Below are 15284 nucleotides of genomic sequence, written 5' to 3'. Positions count from 1 at the left end.
ATTCCTGATGACAGACTTTCTGACATGTCAATAAAATGTTGACATGGATGCTCTGTCTGAATTTTTTGTAGATCAACCGCCACCGGCTGTCCCTCTCACTGAACGACAATTGGAGAAGCGGCCAGTGCAGACGGGCAACCAAAATGTCATCGTCGACTCCTCCTTCCTGAAGCCTTCCGCCGCTCAGCTTGTGGCGGAAGGCACAAGGTTGTGCAAGAAGCTGGCGAAGTGGAACGAACTAGCTGACGCTCATATTATAGAGCAAGAAACGACCATGGCTGAAGCTGCCCCTGTGCTTGCACGACTTAGGCTCGAGCTTGCTGCCTCTAAGAAGGAGGCCGAGAAGTCGGCGAAGGACTTCCAGGCCGCTGAGAAAGGCTTCCTTGCTGAGCAAAAGCTTAGGGAGGACGCTGAAAAGGCGGTTTTAGCCGAGAGGGCCAAGGCTGACGCTGCATTGGCTGATGCCGCTAAGCTGCGGGAAGAGCGGGACAAGCTTGATGGCGGCTATAAGGCCATGGTGGAGCAGAAGGTGAGATGGAAGTCCCTGCTTTCGGCCGAGGAGAAGGAGCACAAGAATACAAGGGCCGTCCTTGCTCAGAGGGAGAATGACATTGAGACGCTCCAAACTGCCATTATCCCTGAGATGTGTGCCCGGTACCGGGACCAAGCTGAAGAGGCTACCAGGGAGGCAATCAAAGAGCTCGTTCCTGAAGGCTCCTTCCCGTGGCAAGAATTTGACCGGCTTCTGGATGAGAAGGCCGATGCTGCGGAAAAGGCGGCTGCGGAGAAGGCGGAGGCGGCGAAGGCTGCTGAGGAAGCTGAGGCCAAGGCGGCCCATGCTGCAAAGGTGAAGGAGGCCAGAGAGGAGGCTGAAAGGGCAAGGGCACGTGAAGCTGCCAAGCCTTCTTCTGGGCTGGCCACCAAAGATGATGCTGCTGCTGCTGGTGGCGAGCAGCAACAAGCATAGGGAGATGGGCGGTCGTCACCAGACTCACCTAGCCCTTCGGATAGCTTCAGCTGTTCGGGGGCCAACTTTTGAGCCTTCTCTCCCTGCCATCCTTTTGGCGCTTCATTGTCTCAATGTGATACTTTTTGTTGTTCCTTCTTCTTTTTTGTAAAACTTTGGTAGGTTGAGTTTAGGCTATCCTTATTGGGACGGCCGTCGACTTCGTTTTGTATCACCTGTAAACATGTTTAATAAAGTTTGTTTATTTGCCCTCGGCTTGGCCGGGGCTTTGATCACAATCCTTCATTCAGTTGTCTTCCTTCGTTATTAATTGAGCGCTTTTTTTTTCGTTTTTACCTTCGGCTTGGCCGAGGCAGTTAGAATGCGTTTCTCAACCGTACTTATACGTTCCTAAGCATGTTGGTCGCTTTCGCGAGTATCAACTGCTGTTGGCATATCGCGTTTCCCTCGTCACTCCCGGCTTTAGCCGAGGCAACTGAGTTTACGTTTTGACTGCTTTCCGTATCTATAGACATATTGATCGCTTCCTCTGCCACTCCCGGATTGGCCGGGGCGGTCAGATTTGCGTTTCTCAACAGTGCTCATACGCTCTCTTCTTGGGTAGTGACTGCCCGGCTTTGGCCGCGGCGTCTACTTTGGTAGGACTATGGAGGGGGATTCTTCATTTTGATGGAAAACTTGGAACACTTTTCATTAGATATAATCATGCGTTGGGGTGCCCACAATGGTCTCGGACACCTCCGCCGCTATATGAAGTATTTTCTAAGGTTGTCGGTGTTCCAGTGGCTCATTAAAGGCACACCCTCCATGTCTGTCAGTCGGTATGTCCCCGGCCTCATTTCTTCAACCACTTTGTAGGGTCCTTCCCAGTTGGCCGTCATTTTACCATGGATGTTTCCCTTGTTGGTCGCGGCTGACTTTCTTAGGACTAGATCTCCTACTCTCAAGTCTCTTTTGTGGATTCTACGGTTGTATGCTCTTCTCATTCGGTTTTGATACACTGCCAAGTTAAGCCGTGCCGTGTCTCGGCTTTCTTCGACCAGGTCTAGGGAGGCTTTCAGGCCTTCCTCATTTTCGATCCAGGTTAAAGGTTTGCGTTCGAATGTCGGCACCGCCGCTTCAATTAGCGGGACGGCTTGGACCCATAGACTAGGTGGAATGGACTGTACCCCGTTGCTTCTTTCTCCGTGGTTCTAAGGGACCACAGGACGCCGGGTAGTTCATCAGCCCACCTTCCCTTTAGATCTTCAACCTTCTTTTTCAGCCCGTTTAGGATTGTTTTATTAGCTGCTTCCGCCTGCCCGTTGCTCTGAGGGTGGCAGACGGAGGAGTATGCAAACTTGATACCGAGCTCTTCTAGCCAGTTCATCACCATGTCACTCCAAAACTCTCGGCCGTGGTTAAATACCATGACTTGGGGTAACCCAAAACGAGTTATGATGTTCTCCCATATTACCTTTCTTACGGCCGCCGTGGTCTTGGCAGGTACCGCGACAGCTTCGACCCATTTGGTGAAGTAGTCAACGGCGACGATGAGATACTTCCTTCCTCCGGAGGCCGTTGGAAATGGCCCTAATAAATCCATCCCCCACTGTGCAAATGGTAGGGGGCTAAGTACTGGTTGCAAGTCTCGGGAAGGTGCGTGTATCACCGGAGCATGCATCTGACAGCTCTTGCACTTCTTGGTCTTAACTCTGGAATCCTCAAGCATGGTAGGCCAGAAGTAGCCGGCTCGCAGAGCTTTGTGGGCTTGCGTTCTTGCCCCCATGTGATGTCCACAGATGCCTTTGTGAATTTCTGTCAGTATGAGCCCCGCGTCGGCTGGGCTGACACATTTTAAAAGTGGTCTTATTACGGACCTTCTATACAATTCTCCTTCAAATACCAAGTACCTTGCGGCGATCCTTTTTATCTTCTGAGAGAGACTGCGGTCCTCCGGTAACTCTTTTGTTAGTTTGTATTTCATTATCGGAGTCATCCACGTCGTCTCGGCTTCGATGTCGCCCACCATGCCGACGGTCTCAGTAATACTTTTAGCATTCCTGATATCCACCAGCACGGTTCGGCTGACATTCTTGATGGTTGAACTGACAAGTTTTGAGAGAGCGTCGGCTCGGTTGTTCTCAGACCTGGGGATGCATTGGATTTGGAAAAATTTCAATTTTGCAGTGTCAGCTTTTACTCTTTCCAGGTATCTTACCATCCCATCGTCTCTCGAGCCTCATACTCTCCTCCTCGATTTGGTTAGTCACCAATAGTGAGTCTGTCTTCAACACAATGTGTTCCGCCCCGGCAGCTCTAGCTAGCTCGACTCCAGTTATCACCGCCTCGTATTCGGATTCGTTGTTTGAGGCCGAGAAGGTAAACTTCAAGGCATACTCAAACTCGTCCCCGTTTGGGCTGATGATAAGGATGCCGGCTCCCGAGCTTTTGCCGTAGAGGACCCGTCGGTATATACTTCCCATACGCCGGGCTGCGATTCTTCTTGGTATGTGCACTCGGCCAGGAAGTCTGCAAGTGCCTGCCCCTTTATCGAGGGCCTCGGCCTGTATTGAATGCCGAAGCCGGATAGCTCTACTGCCCATTTGATGAGCCTGCCGGATTGTTCAAATTTTTCCAATGCTTTCTCCAATGGTTGGTCGGTCAAGACCGTCACGGGATGCGCGTCGAAGTAAGGTTTCAGTTTCCTTGAGGCAACGACGACAAAGAAAGGCCGCTTTTTCAATCGAGTGGGTAATTTCTTTCGGCGGGCAACAGTGTATGGCTGACAAAGTAGATTGGGTGTTGCTGCTTGTCTTCTTCTCTGACGATTACGGCACTGACCGTGGCCGAGGTAACTGCTATGTATAGATATAGCGTCTCCCCCAGCATCGGCCTGGACAGGGTTGGGAGAGTTGGAAGATGAGCTTTTAGTTGCCTGAAAGCTGTGCTCTGTTCCTCCCCCCAGCTGAAGTCTTTATTCCCCTTCAACACTTTGAAGAATGGGGTGCTCTTGTCGGCTGACCGAGAGATGAAACGGGCTAGAGCCGCCATCCTCCCGGTCAACATCATAACCTCTTTTCGATTCCTCGGCTCCGGTAGGTCCAGTATTGCTTGGACTTTCTCTGGATTGGCATCAATTCCCCTGGCGCTGACAAGCACGCCGAGGAACTTACCTGCCCGGACACCGAAGTTGCATTTCATTGGGTTAAGCTTCATCTTGTATTTCCTTAGTGAACAAAATGTTTCGCTCAAGTCGGCCAAGTGCTCACTGTCAGACTTGCTTTTTACAAAAGCATCGTCGACGTAAGCCTCGATGTTTCGCCCTTTTTTATCTTGAAACACTTTGTCCACCTGCCTAGTGTAAGTTGCGCCAGCGTTTTTCAAACCGAACGACATCATTTTATACATGTATGTGCCGTGTATGGTGATAAATGTGCACTTAGGCATGTCTTCTTCGGCCATGAATACTTGATGGTATCCTGAGAAGGCGTCTAGCAGGCTCAGCATAGTGTAACATGCCGTTGCGTCAATTAAACTATCTATTTGAGGCAAGAGATAGCAATCTTTAGGGCATGCTTTATTAAGATTTGTAAAATCAACACACATCCTCCACCCCCCCTGATGACTTCTTTACCATTACAACGTTTGCTAGCCATTCAGGGTAAGTACAAGGCATGATAAAGTCCGCCTCTAATAGTTTGTCTACCTCGGCCTTGATGGCCTCATCTTTCTCGGCCGAGGAGTTCCTCATCTTCTGCTTGACAGGGCGAGCGTTGGAGAGTACGTTCAGCTAGTGAACGATCACCTCTCGGCTCACACTTGGCATCTCGGCGGTTGAGTACGCGAAGACGTCTTTGTTCTTTCTCAGCAGGTCTAGGAGGTCGGCTCTGAATTTTGGCTCCAGGCCGACACCGACAGTTACGGTGCACCCTGGGTCAATTTCTATTTCTTCGGTCTCGGCTCCCTCGACCATGCTGACGTTGTTGGTGCTCATCGGATCACCCTCCTGTCGTAAGGATGGGCTCTTCCCCTTCTCTGATTTCTTCGCCACTTTGAGGGATTGCATGTTACACCCTCGCGATATTTGGACATTGACAATTTCGTCTCTCTCGTCCTTTGAGACGAGCTTTTGTCCTCCCCGGTCCAAGACATACATCAACGTCGGGGCCCGGATGGACATTACAGCATCGGCCTTGCTCAAAGTGACCCGGCCTATTAAGACATTGTAGGCGGACGAACCATCAATAACCACGAACTCAGACCAAACATTTTTGGCCGCATCTGCTTGGCCAAACATCACCGGCAATTTGATTGACCCCAGGGGTACCAGGCCGGCCCCAGAGAAGCTGTATAGTGGGTTAGTGCAGGGGCTCAGGTCCTCAATCTTCAGACCGAGATAGAGGAAGCATTCCCTGAACATGATGTTCGTGTAGGCGCCTGTATCAATTAGGCACCTCTTAACCAAGTGGTTGGCTATGTCCAGGTGGACTACCAGCGGGTCGCTGTGCGGGGCTACGACTCTTTCGTAGTCTTTCTTTCCGATGGTTATATCGGAGACGGTGGAAGCGGGGATCGCTGTGGTGGGCACAAAGTTGATGGCTTGGTAAAGCTCATTTAGGTGCCGTTTGTGCCCATTAGCTGACCCTCCGTTCTCGTTTCCTCCGATAACCACCTGGATCACTCCCATCCTCTGGAATACTGATTTCCTGTTCGCCCCGTCGGAGCTTGTTTCCGGGGCCCCAGCTACGTACTTGTTGAGGGCCCCCTTTCGGATCAGCTCCTCGATGGCGTTCTTCAGATGCCGACAGTTGTCGGTCTTATGGCCGGGCTGGCCGTGGTAATCGCAAAATTGGCGCCAATTGTTCCGGGTGTAATTCCGGAGCAGGATTTTTTACCACGTAAGCTTGTAGAATGATGACTTTGGTTGACTCATCCTTTCGGCCTCTCCTGAAACAATGAACAAACTGAGGGCTCGACTTGGTACCGAGCGAACTCACTCCGACGCTCAAGTCAGTAAACTTAAAGAGATTAAGTTGTGTGTTACTTGGCAAAGTATATTGTAGAGAGATAAGGGAGTTAATACCAGATGAATAGTGAGTTTATGGGTGAATTGTGGATTATTTTCGGATCGTTTTCTCAATGAGAGAAGTGGAGTATTTATAAATTTTCACCTTTTGTCACGTAGTGGCCAAGTGGCAGATCAGGTGGAAAGATTGATCTACCCTCGGCCGAGGGACCCATGTCAGGCCGGCTGACCTGGTTGACTCCACACCGAGGGGACTTGGATGTGAGTACGCGGATATGCCTCCCGACTGGTTAGTTGCCTAGCCGAGACCCAAGTGACAGGCCGACAGGCTGCGTCGGTTAGGCTGTCTAATACGTTGACTTGCTGTGGATATCTTTGACCTTGCTCAATATGTTGACTCGGTCAGCGGGTGCAGAATATGCCCCATCAACTTCCTCTGTCCCGGTCATTTGTTGTCCTATTTCATTTTTCTAAGGGACCATTTCCTTCGAAAGGACGAAACACTCCTTATGTACGTGGCAAGCGGGACGAGGATTCCTCACATTCAAGCAAACGTCAGTAGCCTAAAGAGAGACAAGACAAAAGTGGTGGTGTACTTTTTATATATGCTTTATATCCCTAAAGATGTCTTTAATAGTGGGTGTACTTTTCTCAATAGAGTTTTTGGTTTTAGTGTCTCAGTCAATTGTTGTCCTTTCTATATTAAGATTGCATTTGATGAGCAATTTGGTCCACTTGTCATCTTATAATTGGCCCCTTCTCTTTCCTTGGTCTTTTTGCTAAACCCAAAGGACAACAATTGACCGGGACAGAGGGTGTAGCTTCTTAGGGGTTTAGCTACTCCGTATTACTGGATTTAAGCCTAAACGGATTTGAATGGTGATTTATGTTAGTCCACTCCAATTCATGTTGGGAGTAAGGCTCAATTGTTGGCTGTTGCAGTAGGGGTACTAACTACTAATTACGGAGTATTAGTTTTGGCGTTAAAATGTACCCATAACCCTGAATAGGAGTAAGAGGTTGTACTAACTACTAATCTCATACAAGATTTACTTCAAACTGGGCCATATAAGTGCAGTAGCACTTATGAAATCGACGATCTGTTTTATTACAAGTGACTCAAGTGAGTGTGGTAGCTATGATCATAATATAGAAATCTTTTTGACTTGTTCGTTAAGTGGTGTTCTGAACTTGAAAAGAGGGTTGCTGGGTTGGAATTTTGGTACTAGTGGAAATTTACAGCTAGAAATCTTTTTGACATTCTATGCTATATTCCAGAAACTGTTGGGAGTTGAAAAGTCGTTAAGGGATACATGTCTGCAAGCAACCCTTTACAGCTTCAGACCTATTTAGTTGGTGCCAAGCTCAGTCAGTTCAGTTCAAGTTACCCAATTACCTATTTACCTTTGATGTTGTTAATATACTTGGTTCAAAATAACCTTAAACTTGGTAATCTTGACTGTTCTTTTCAATCAGACACGGCCATTCCAAGAGGACGTCATGTGAACTAGATAGACGGAAGCTCTAGTGGTACATCTTTGCTCCGTCACCTGGACTCTTGTTTCTATGATTTATACGCAAACGATAAGTGCCATGGTTTGCTTGTTGACAGTCACAACTCATAAGGGTAATTTTTATGTCGATAAGTGAACAAGTTCATTAGTAAGACCAGTTAAATATACCCCAGGGTTAAACCTAATATGGAACTCTTATGATTGTAGGCGAGTGGTTATCTTTGTCTTTGAGTTGACTCAGATTTATTCCCGCTCTTTGTAAAGATAGTACAAGTCAAGATAACACAAGTCAAGGAAATGAAAACCTAGACAAGTCAAAGGATAAAAAGAGAGCTTACTCTCATCTTAAGCATAGACAAAAGGATCCAATGCTAAGCAAAAGTAGAGTCAGCTAGAATTGACAAATTGCTGACTTTGTCCACTGGTCTATAACTAGTGAGTACTATCTAGTGTACTTGTAACAAGTTGTATGCTGCATATATATTGAAAATTGTACTCATCTTCATTCAACACAATTAATGAAAATCTTACACAATATTTTGCTCAGTTCTTCCTATGTCCTCTATACACCCTTTAAGGCAATTAAGCTCTTCATGGTATCAGAGCCTCAAGGATGAGGGGACTGATAACCATATGAACTGAGCATTTACTACCACTCAACCACTTCGCATTTCCTTCTGCCTATTTATAGTGCAGATTATCAGTTGAACTCACTCACAACAAAACTTCTCAAAGTGTTCTTTTCTCTCTTCTCATGGAAAATCCATTCTCAAACATAGAAACCCTGTCCAAAACACCTTCCTTCATGGAACCAACTGACCCCCTCTACTTACATCCAGCAGAAAGTACACATCCCTTGGTAGTAGACACTAAACTATCAGGGATAGAAAATTATTTAGAGTGGAAAAGACAGATGGAAATTGCCATCTGTTCAAAGAGAAAGGTTGGATTCCTAACAGGAGTCGTCAAGAGACCAACTGATGATCCAGTCAGAGCAGAAGCCTGGGATACCTGTAACAGTCTACTCATTTCCTCGATTTTCCATAATGTGGAACCGCCCATCAAGAGATCTATTCTGTATGTCAGAACTGCAAAGGAGATATGGGAATATCTTCAGAGGCAGTTTTCTGTCAGTAATGGTGCAAGAAAGTTCAGACTGAACAAAGAACTTGAAGACCTTGCACAAGGAGAAAGGAGCATCTGTGAGTATTTCACAGACCTGAGGATCTTATGGCAGAATCTGGAGGTCATGACTGATTGGCCTCCAATCACTCAAATGACTCCTGAAGTCAATGCTTGGCTTGATGCTCAGTTGAAAGAACAGGAGGAGAGAAAGCTCTTTCAATTTCTGAATGGGTTACGTCCATCATATACCACCATGAGAACAAATGTGCTAATGATGACTCCCTTGCCCACTGTGGAAGAGGCAGCAGCTCTTTTTCAGCACGAGGAGGCTCAGAGAAGAAACTACAGAGTCCCTGAGAAAATGAGGGTGGATAACTCTGCATTCTTTGCTGGTCAGAAGGGATCTGACACTACTCCCTCATGTCTTCTCTGTCCTAAAATGAGACACACAAGGGACACATGTTGGAAAATAATAGGATATCCAGCTGACCATCCTGTATCCAAGAGATTTTCTGAAAAATCTCAAGAGTATAAACTCAAAGGTGGATATAAGAAGTAAGGTGGGTATCAGGGGTCTTGTAACACTACGGATTTTCCTTGGTGACTACTCGACCGAGTAGAGCCTACTCGGCCGAGTAGTGCTCTGGTTGTGTGTTATTTTGGTTCTGCCGAGGAATACTCGGCCGAGTATAGTGAATACTCGACCGAGTATTGGACACTCGGCCGAGTATGCACTTACTCGACCGAGTGTCCGGTTTGGCGGAGTGTTATTTCGACGGTTTGATTAGGGAATGTTTAGGGTATTTTATACAACCGCGTCAGTTTCTAATATCATTTCAAAAGCTTTATCATTTCTACGTTAACCTAATCACGCCCAAATCATTCCCTAATCCTCCTCTTAAGCATTTCGTAGCGTCATTGTGTGGATAATCGTCGTGGTTCTTGCGTATAAGTTCTCGTTGCACTGTTGGTAAGTTCTATCTTCGTGATTATTTGTACTTTTGTGAGTTACTGTACATTTATATGAGAAGAAGATTTTGGGAATTGTACAAAGTGTAATCGTGTTGCATAATCATTGTATAGGAGAAGACTTCGTAGAGGAGCCTTTTTTATTGTTCGTGTTGCATACTGCTGTTGATTGCTAAGGTAGGGTTTCCCTACTCAATTTACTGTGCTTTACATGACATGTTGTTGTAATTATCGTCGTCTGTTGATCATCGTAGAATGGAGGTTTTTGTGACAGTGTTGGTGTGAGGGGAATGAGATGACTGTGATGTCATGTGATTGTGATCGTGCTGGAGTCACTTGCAGGAGTGGATTCACACCCTAGTTTGCCCTCCGTGGAACCCGCCACGGGAGGGGATGTGCACATTAAGGGACAGGGATCGATGTCGCTCGTGGAGGAGCTGGACTAGGTGGGATCGGCTGCGGTCACCCACTGGCGGCGAGGATTACCTGTTGCGATGGGTAATCTGGCAGGGCTACACACTTTGGTGTGTAGTCGGTTACTATGTGAGCTTGGATGTTTGGGAATTGGTGATGATCAGACGATTATTGCATTTGTTTGTATTGTTTGTTGAGTAATCTCGACCCGTTGTTATTTGTGGAATCTGCGGTGATCCATTCGGGGATGGTGAGCAGGCTTGACAGGTATTGCTAGTGAGAGCTTGGGGATTGTCTTGGGAGATTTGTCACCACGAGTCATAGCATCACCGTCTGAGTCTTAGTGGAGTTTCCTTTAATGTTAAGACTTTACAGTTGTATTTTGTTAAACAGTATTTGGGTTTTGGATATTGTAAACTTTACATTTCACAGTACTTTAATAATAGTGCTCAATTCAGACGCTTTTGGTATGTACTAACCTCGGGCAACCGAGATGGTAACGCACTTTCATGGTAGGGTGGTCCTGGTAAGGCACCTTGGTATGAGGGGGTGTTACAGGTCTGGATCCAAGGGATACAAAGGTGGATCTAACAAAGGAAAGCAATCCATCAAGTATAAACAAGGAAAGTTTGCAGCAAACACAACTATGGGAGAAGGTGCTAGTGAAGGAAGCATAACTCTCACAACTCAGCAGTTTGAACAGCTAATGAGCAATCACAAAGGTAAGGGACCAAGTTTTTATCCAGAAACTGAGGATGAATTGGAGGCAAATTTTGCAGGTCTGGCTTATTTAAACTGTAGCTATGCTTCTAACTCTTCCCAAGAATGGATCATAGATTCTGGTGCTTCAGACCATATGGTGTCTGACTTAACCATTCTCAGAAATATAAAGGAGTTAAAGGTCAAACTCAAAATAAACTTACCAAATGGAGAAACTTCCATTGTTTCTCACATTGGCACTCACACCTTCACTAATGGCCTAACCCTAAAAAATGTTTACTTTGTTCCTTCTTTTAAATATAATCTGCTATCAGTACACAAATTGACTCAGGATGAGCACTGCTATGTAATGTTTTATGAAAAACTGTGTGTGATACAGGACTGTCAAACCAAGACTACTAGGGGGCTTGGAAGAGAGAACAAGGGTGTGTACTACTTAATGAATAATGATGTTTCTAAACATCCTAAGATAGCTGGTAGTTTCACCAGGAATAGTTATCCTGGTGCTTGTAATGCAAATGTATCTGTCATTTTGTCTAGTCAGGAAGAGGTCTCAGGTGGCACAATTTTCAAATCCTGTAGTGCACCTGATGATGATGATGTGTGTAATGTTCCTTCTAATTTCAATGATAAGAATTCTGACCTTTGGCACTTAAGACTAGGTCATGCCTCTCACAACAAACTCAAATATATTCCAAATGTTAAGACTTTGAACCAAAAAGGAGTATGCATTCCCTGCTCAATGGCAAAACTCACAAAATTGCCATTTCCCACCAGAACTGAAAAAGCCAAACATTTATTTGATTTGGTCCACATAGATATTTGGGGTCCCTATAGAAAGGAAACAAGAAATGGACACAAATATTTCCTAACTGTGGTAGATGACCACAGTAGGGCAACCTGGGTATACTTAATGAAACACAAGTCTGAGGTTGCCCAATTACTTGTCCAATTTTACCACTTCGCAGCAAATCAATTTGGGAAGACAATCAAAACTTTCAGGTCAGACAATGGACTGGAATTTACAGAAGGTGACAGTAAGCAGTTTCTCTTGTCCAAGGGAATCTGGCAATAAACCAGCTGTGTTGATAGACCACAACAGAATGGAGTGGTTGAGAGAAAACACAGACATTTGCTTGAGATAAGCAGAGCAATTAGGTTTAGTTTTGGATTACCTCTCTCTTTTTGGGGTGATTGTGTTCTTACTGCAGCATTTATAATAAACAAATTACCTACTCCTCTTCTGAAGAATGGGACTCCCTATGAGGTTTTGTTCCATAAGACACCCAACTATGACATAATGAGGGTGTTTGGATGCCTTGCTATGGCTTACAACCCAAGTAGGGACAAAAATAAATTCATGCCAAGAGGGGTTCCTTGTATCTTTATAGGGTATCCCTTATCTCAAAAAGGCTACAAAGTATATGATATAGTCAAGAAGACTGTTTTTGTATCAAGGGACATCAAATTCTTTGAAGGAGTGTTCCCTTGCAGGATTAAGAATTTTGCTCAGTTCATTCCTACTCTTTACACTGAGCAATATCAATCTCAATGCTTTCTAAACCAAGACACCACTACAGCCTTCATTGATCATGAAACAACTACACCACCACCTCAAACTGTCACTCAAACTCTTCCTGATGACAATAATGAGGAAATGAGGAGGTTATTCAGGAGAACATACCTGTTGCCGAGGCCCCCATAATCCAGGAAAGACCAAGGAGGGAGAGAAGAGCACCTGAGTGGACAAAAGATTTTGTTGTGACCAATCCTGTGATGGCTCCCTCCACAGTAGCCAACATGGTTCAGCTTCATCTGGTGTCCAAGTCCTTTGCTGGTCATATTACCCTTGATCAGACTACCCCTGATCCACTCACCTACCAAGAGGCCATAAAGGAGTCAAAATGGATCCATGCTATGAACCTTGAACTACAGGCCCTTCATGAAAACAACACCTGGCTACTCACTGACTTACCCAAAGGAAGGAAGACCATAGGTTGCAAGTGGGTGTATAAAACCAAATATAATCTTGATGGTACCATTGAAAGACATAAGGCTAGATTAGTGGTTCAAGGTTTCAGACAGATGTATGGGGTGGATTATGATGAGACATTTGCTCAAGAAGCCAAAATGTCCACAGTAAGGGAACTCCTTATTGTCATCTCAATTAATAACTGGGACACTTGTCAGATGGACGTTGCTAATGCATTTCTCCATGGGGATCTACTGGAAGAGGTGTACATGAAACTACCCCAAGGATACTGTGATGATATTCTTCAACCAATTGGACAGGGGGAGAATGGCAAACTTGAAGGCAAGGTATGCAAACTCATCAAGTCTCTATATGGGCTAAAACAAGCTCCCAGGCAATGGTTTCCTAAACTGTCAGAAGTCTTGAACCAGTGTGGTTTTCGACAATCCCATGCTAATCACTCCCTTTTCATCAAACAGGAGCATGGCAACACCACAGTTGTCCTGATCTATGTAGATGATATGGTGATTGCAGGAGATAGTCCCTCTGAGATACAAGTCCTTAAAGATCATCTCAATGTCTCATTCCACATGAAAGACTTAGGTGAGTTGAAGTATTTCTTGGGATTGGAAGTAGAAAGGAGCACAGCTGGGATCAACATTGCTCAGAAGAAATATACTTGTGACTTACTGAAAGACTTTGGAGTGGATAAATCCAGAGCTATACAGCTTCTTGTCAACCCAGTTCTCAAACTTGAACCAGGCAAAGGGACTCCCTTGCCAAACCCTGATCTTTACAGGAAACTTGTTGGCAAATTGATTTACTTAACCATCTCTCGACCTGATATTGCCTATTCAGTTCAACTCTTGAGTCAATTCCTCCATGCTCCCTCCTCTGATCATATGCAAGCAGTCAGACGAGTACTTAGATACCTCAAGAATGCACCAGGCCAGGGTATACTCTTTGCTAGCAACTCTGCTGTTCAACTTACTGCTTATTGTGACTCAGATTGGGCATTCTGTCCCTTCAGTAGAAGATCTACTACCGGCTATTGCATTCTCCTTGGAGACTCACCTATCTCATGGAAATCCAAGAAACAAACAGTTGTTTCCAGGTCATCTGCTGAAGCAGAATACAGGGCCATGACAATGACCACTTGTGAGGTTACCTGGTTGTTTCAGCTATTATAAGACCTAGGACTCACACATCTGGGTCCAGCACATTTGAAATGTGACAATCAAGCTGCCCTAGCTATTGCAGCCAATCCAGTATATCACGAACGGACTAAACACATCGAGGTAGACTGTCACTTCATCGGAGAAAAGATACAACAAGGCTTTCTTACCACTTCCTATGTTAATACCAAAGATCAGGTAGCTGACGTGCTAACCAAGTCTTGTCTCATATCTCAGCACCACCGCCTACTCTCCAAGATGAGAGTTTCGTCTAGCCTCCACTCTCATCTTGAGGGGGAGTGTAAAGATAGTACAAGTCAAGATAACACAAGTCAAGGAAATGAAAACCTAGACAAGTCAAAGGATAAAAAGAGAGCTTACTCTCATCTTAAGCATAGACAAAAGGATCCAATGCTAAGCAAAAGTAGAGTCAGCTAGAATTGACAAATTGCTGACTTTGTCCACTAGTTTATAACTAGTGAGTACTATCTAGTGTACTTGTAACAAGTTGTATGCTGCATATATATTGAAAATTGTACTCATCTTCATTCAACACAATTAATGAAAATCTTACACAATATTTTGCTCGGTTCTTCATATGTCCTCTACACCCTTTAAGGCAATTAAGCTTTTCACTCTTCAAAATACTTATGGGTGAATATTAATTGGAAATTGGACAGGGTCAAGATCGACACAAGCAAAACCCCTCCATTGGACTTCTTGCTTAAAGATAGCAGAGGATGTGGCTCAAGGCCTTGCTTACATTCACCAAGCATCAAAGCTTATACACGGAAACCTCAAAGCGTCTAATGTACTATTGGGTGCAGACTTTGAAGCATGCATCACAGATTACTGTCTCGTGTCGCTACCTTGGCAACATCTTCTGAACCTGAAGATCTCGATTCTGCTAGATACCGAGGCCCTCAGGCCCGTCAATCGGGCCGGAGAGCAACCCATAAAAGTGATGTCTACGCATTCGGTGTTCTCCTCCTGGAACTCCTTTCTGGGAAACCTCCTTCACAGCATCCGTTCCTTGCATCACCTGATATGCCTGATTGGGTCAAGGCGGTGAGAGGGGTCGACGATAGCTTTGAGGAAAGCCAACTTGGGATGCTGGTGGAGGTAGCCTGTGCATGCAGTTCGACATCTCCCGAGCAGCGGCCAACTATGTGGCAAGTACTGAAAATGATACAGAGAATAAAGGCTAGTGTGGGTCCAGATGACGTGATTGACACCTCTGCCGGATATGTGTAGCTTCTTTGGGCGAATTGGTTTTTTCCCCAACTTCAATATGGACATCTATGGTGAAGAAGCTTGTACGGAGTAGTTCAGTTAATTGACTGAGACACCCCAAAATAGAAAAGGACAACAAATGACCGGGACAGAGGGAGTAATATTTTAGCCGGTTATTAAAGGAGAA

General features: G+C 45.4%; 1 protein-coding gene across 1 annotated transcript; it reads left to right on the top strand.

The window, feature by feature from the left end:
• Positions 1 to 8402: 8402 nt before the first annotated feature.
• LOC141641713 (uncharacterized) lies at positions 8403 to 9173 on the top strand. Its single transcript, XM_074450365.1, has one exon. It carries the CDS (start codon positions 8403 to 8405, stop codon positions 9171 to 9173), a length of 771 nt encoding a protein of 256 aa, XP_074306466.1.
• The last annotated feature ends 6111 nt before the right edge of the window (positions 9174 to 15284 follow it).

This window comes from Silene latifolia, chromosome 2 (genome assembly GCF_048544455.1).
Source record: "Silene latifolia isolate original U9 population chromosome 2, ASM4854445v1, whole genome shotgun sequence".
Lineage (NCBI taxonomy): Eukaryota > Viridiplantae > Streptophyta > Magnoliopsida > Caryophyllales > Caryophyllaceae > Silene > Silene latifolia.
This window is presented reverse-complemented; position numbering and strand designations above follow the sequence as displayed.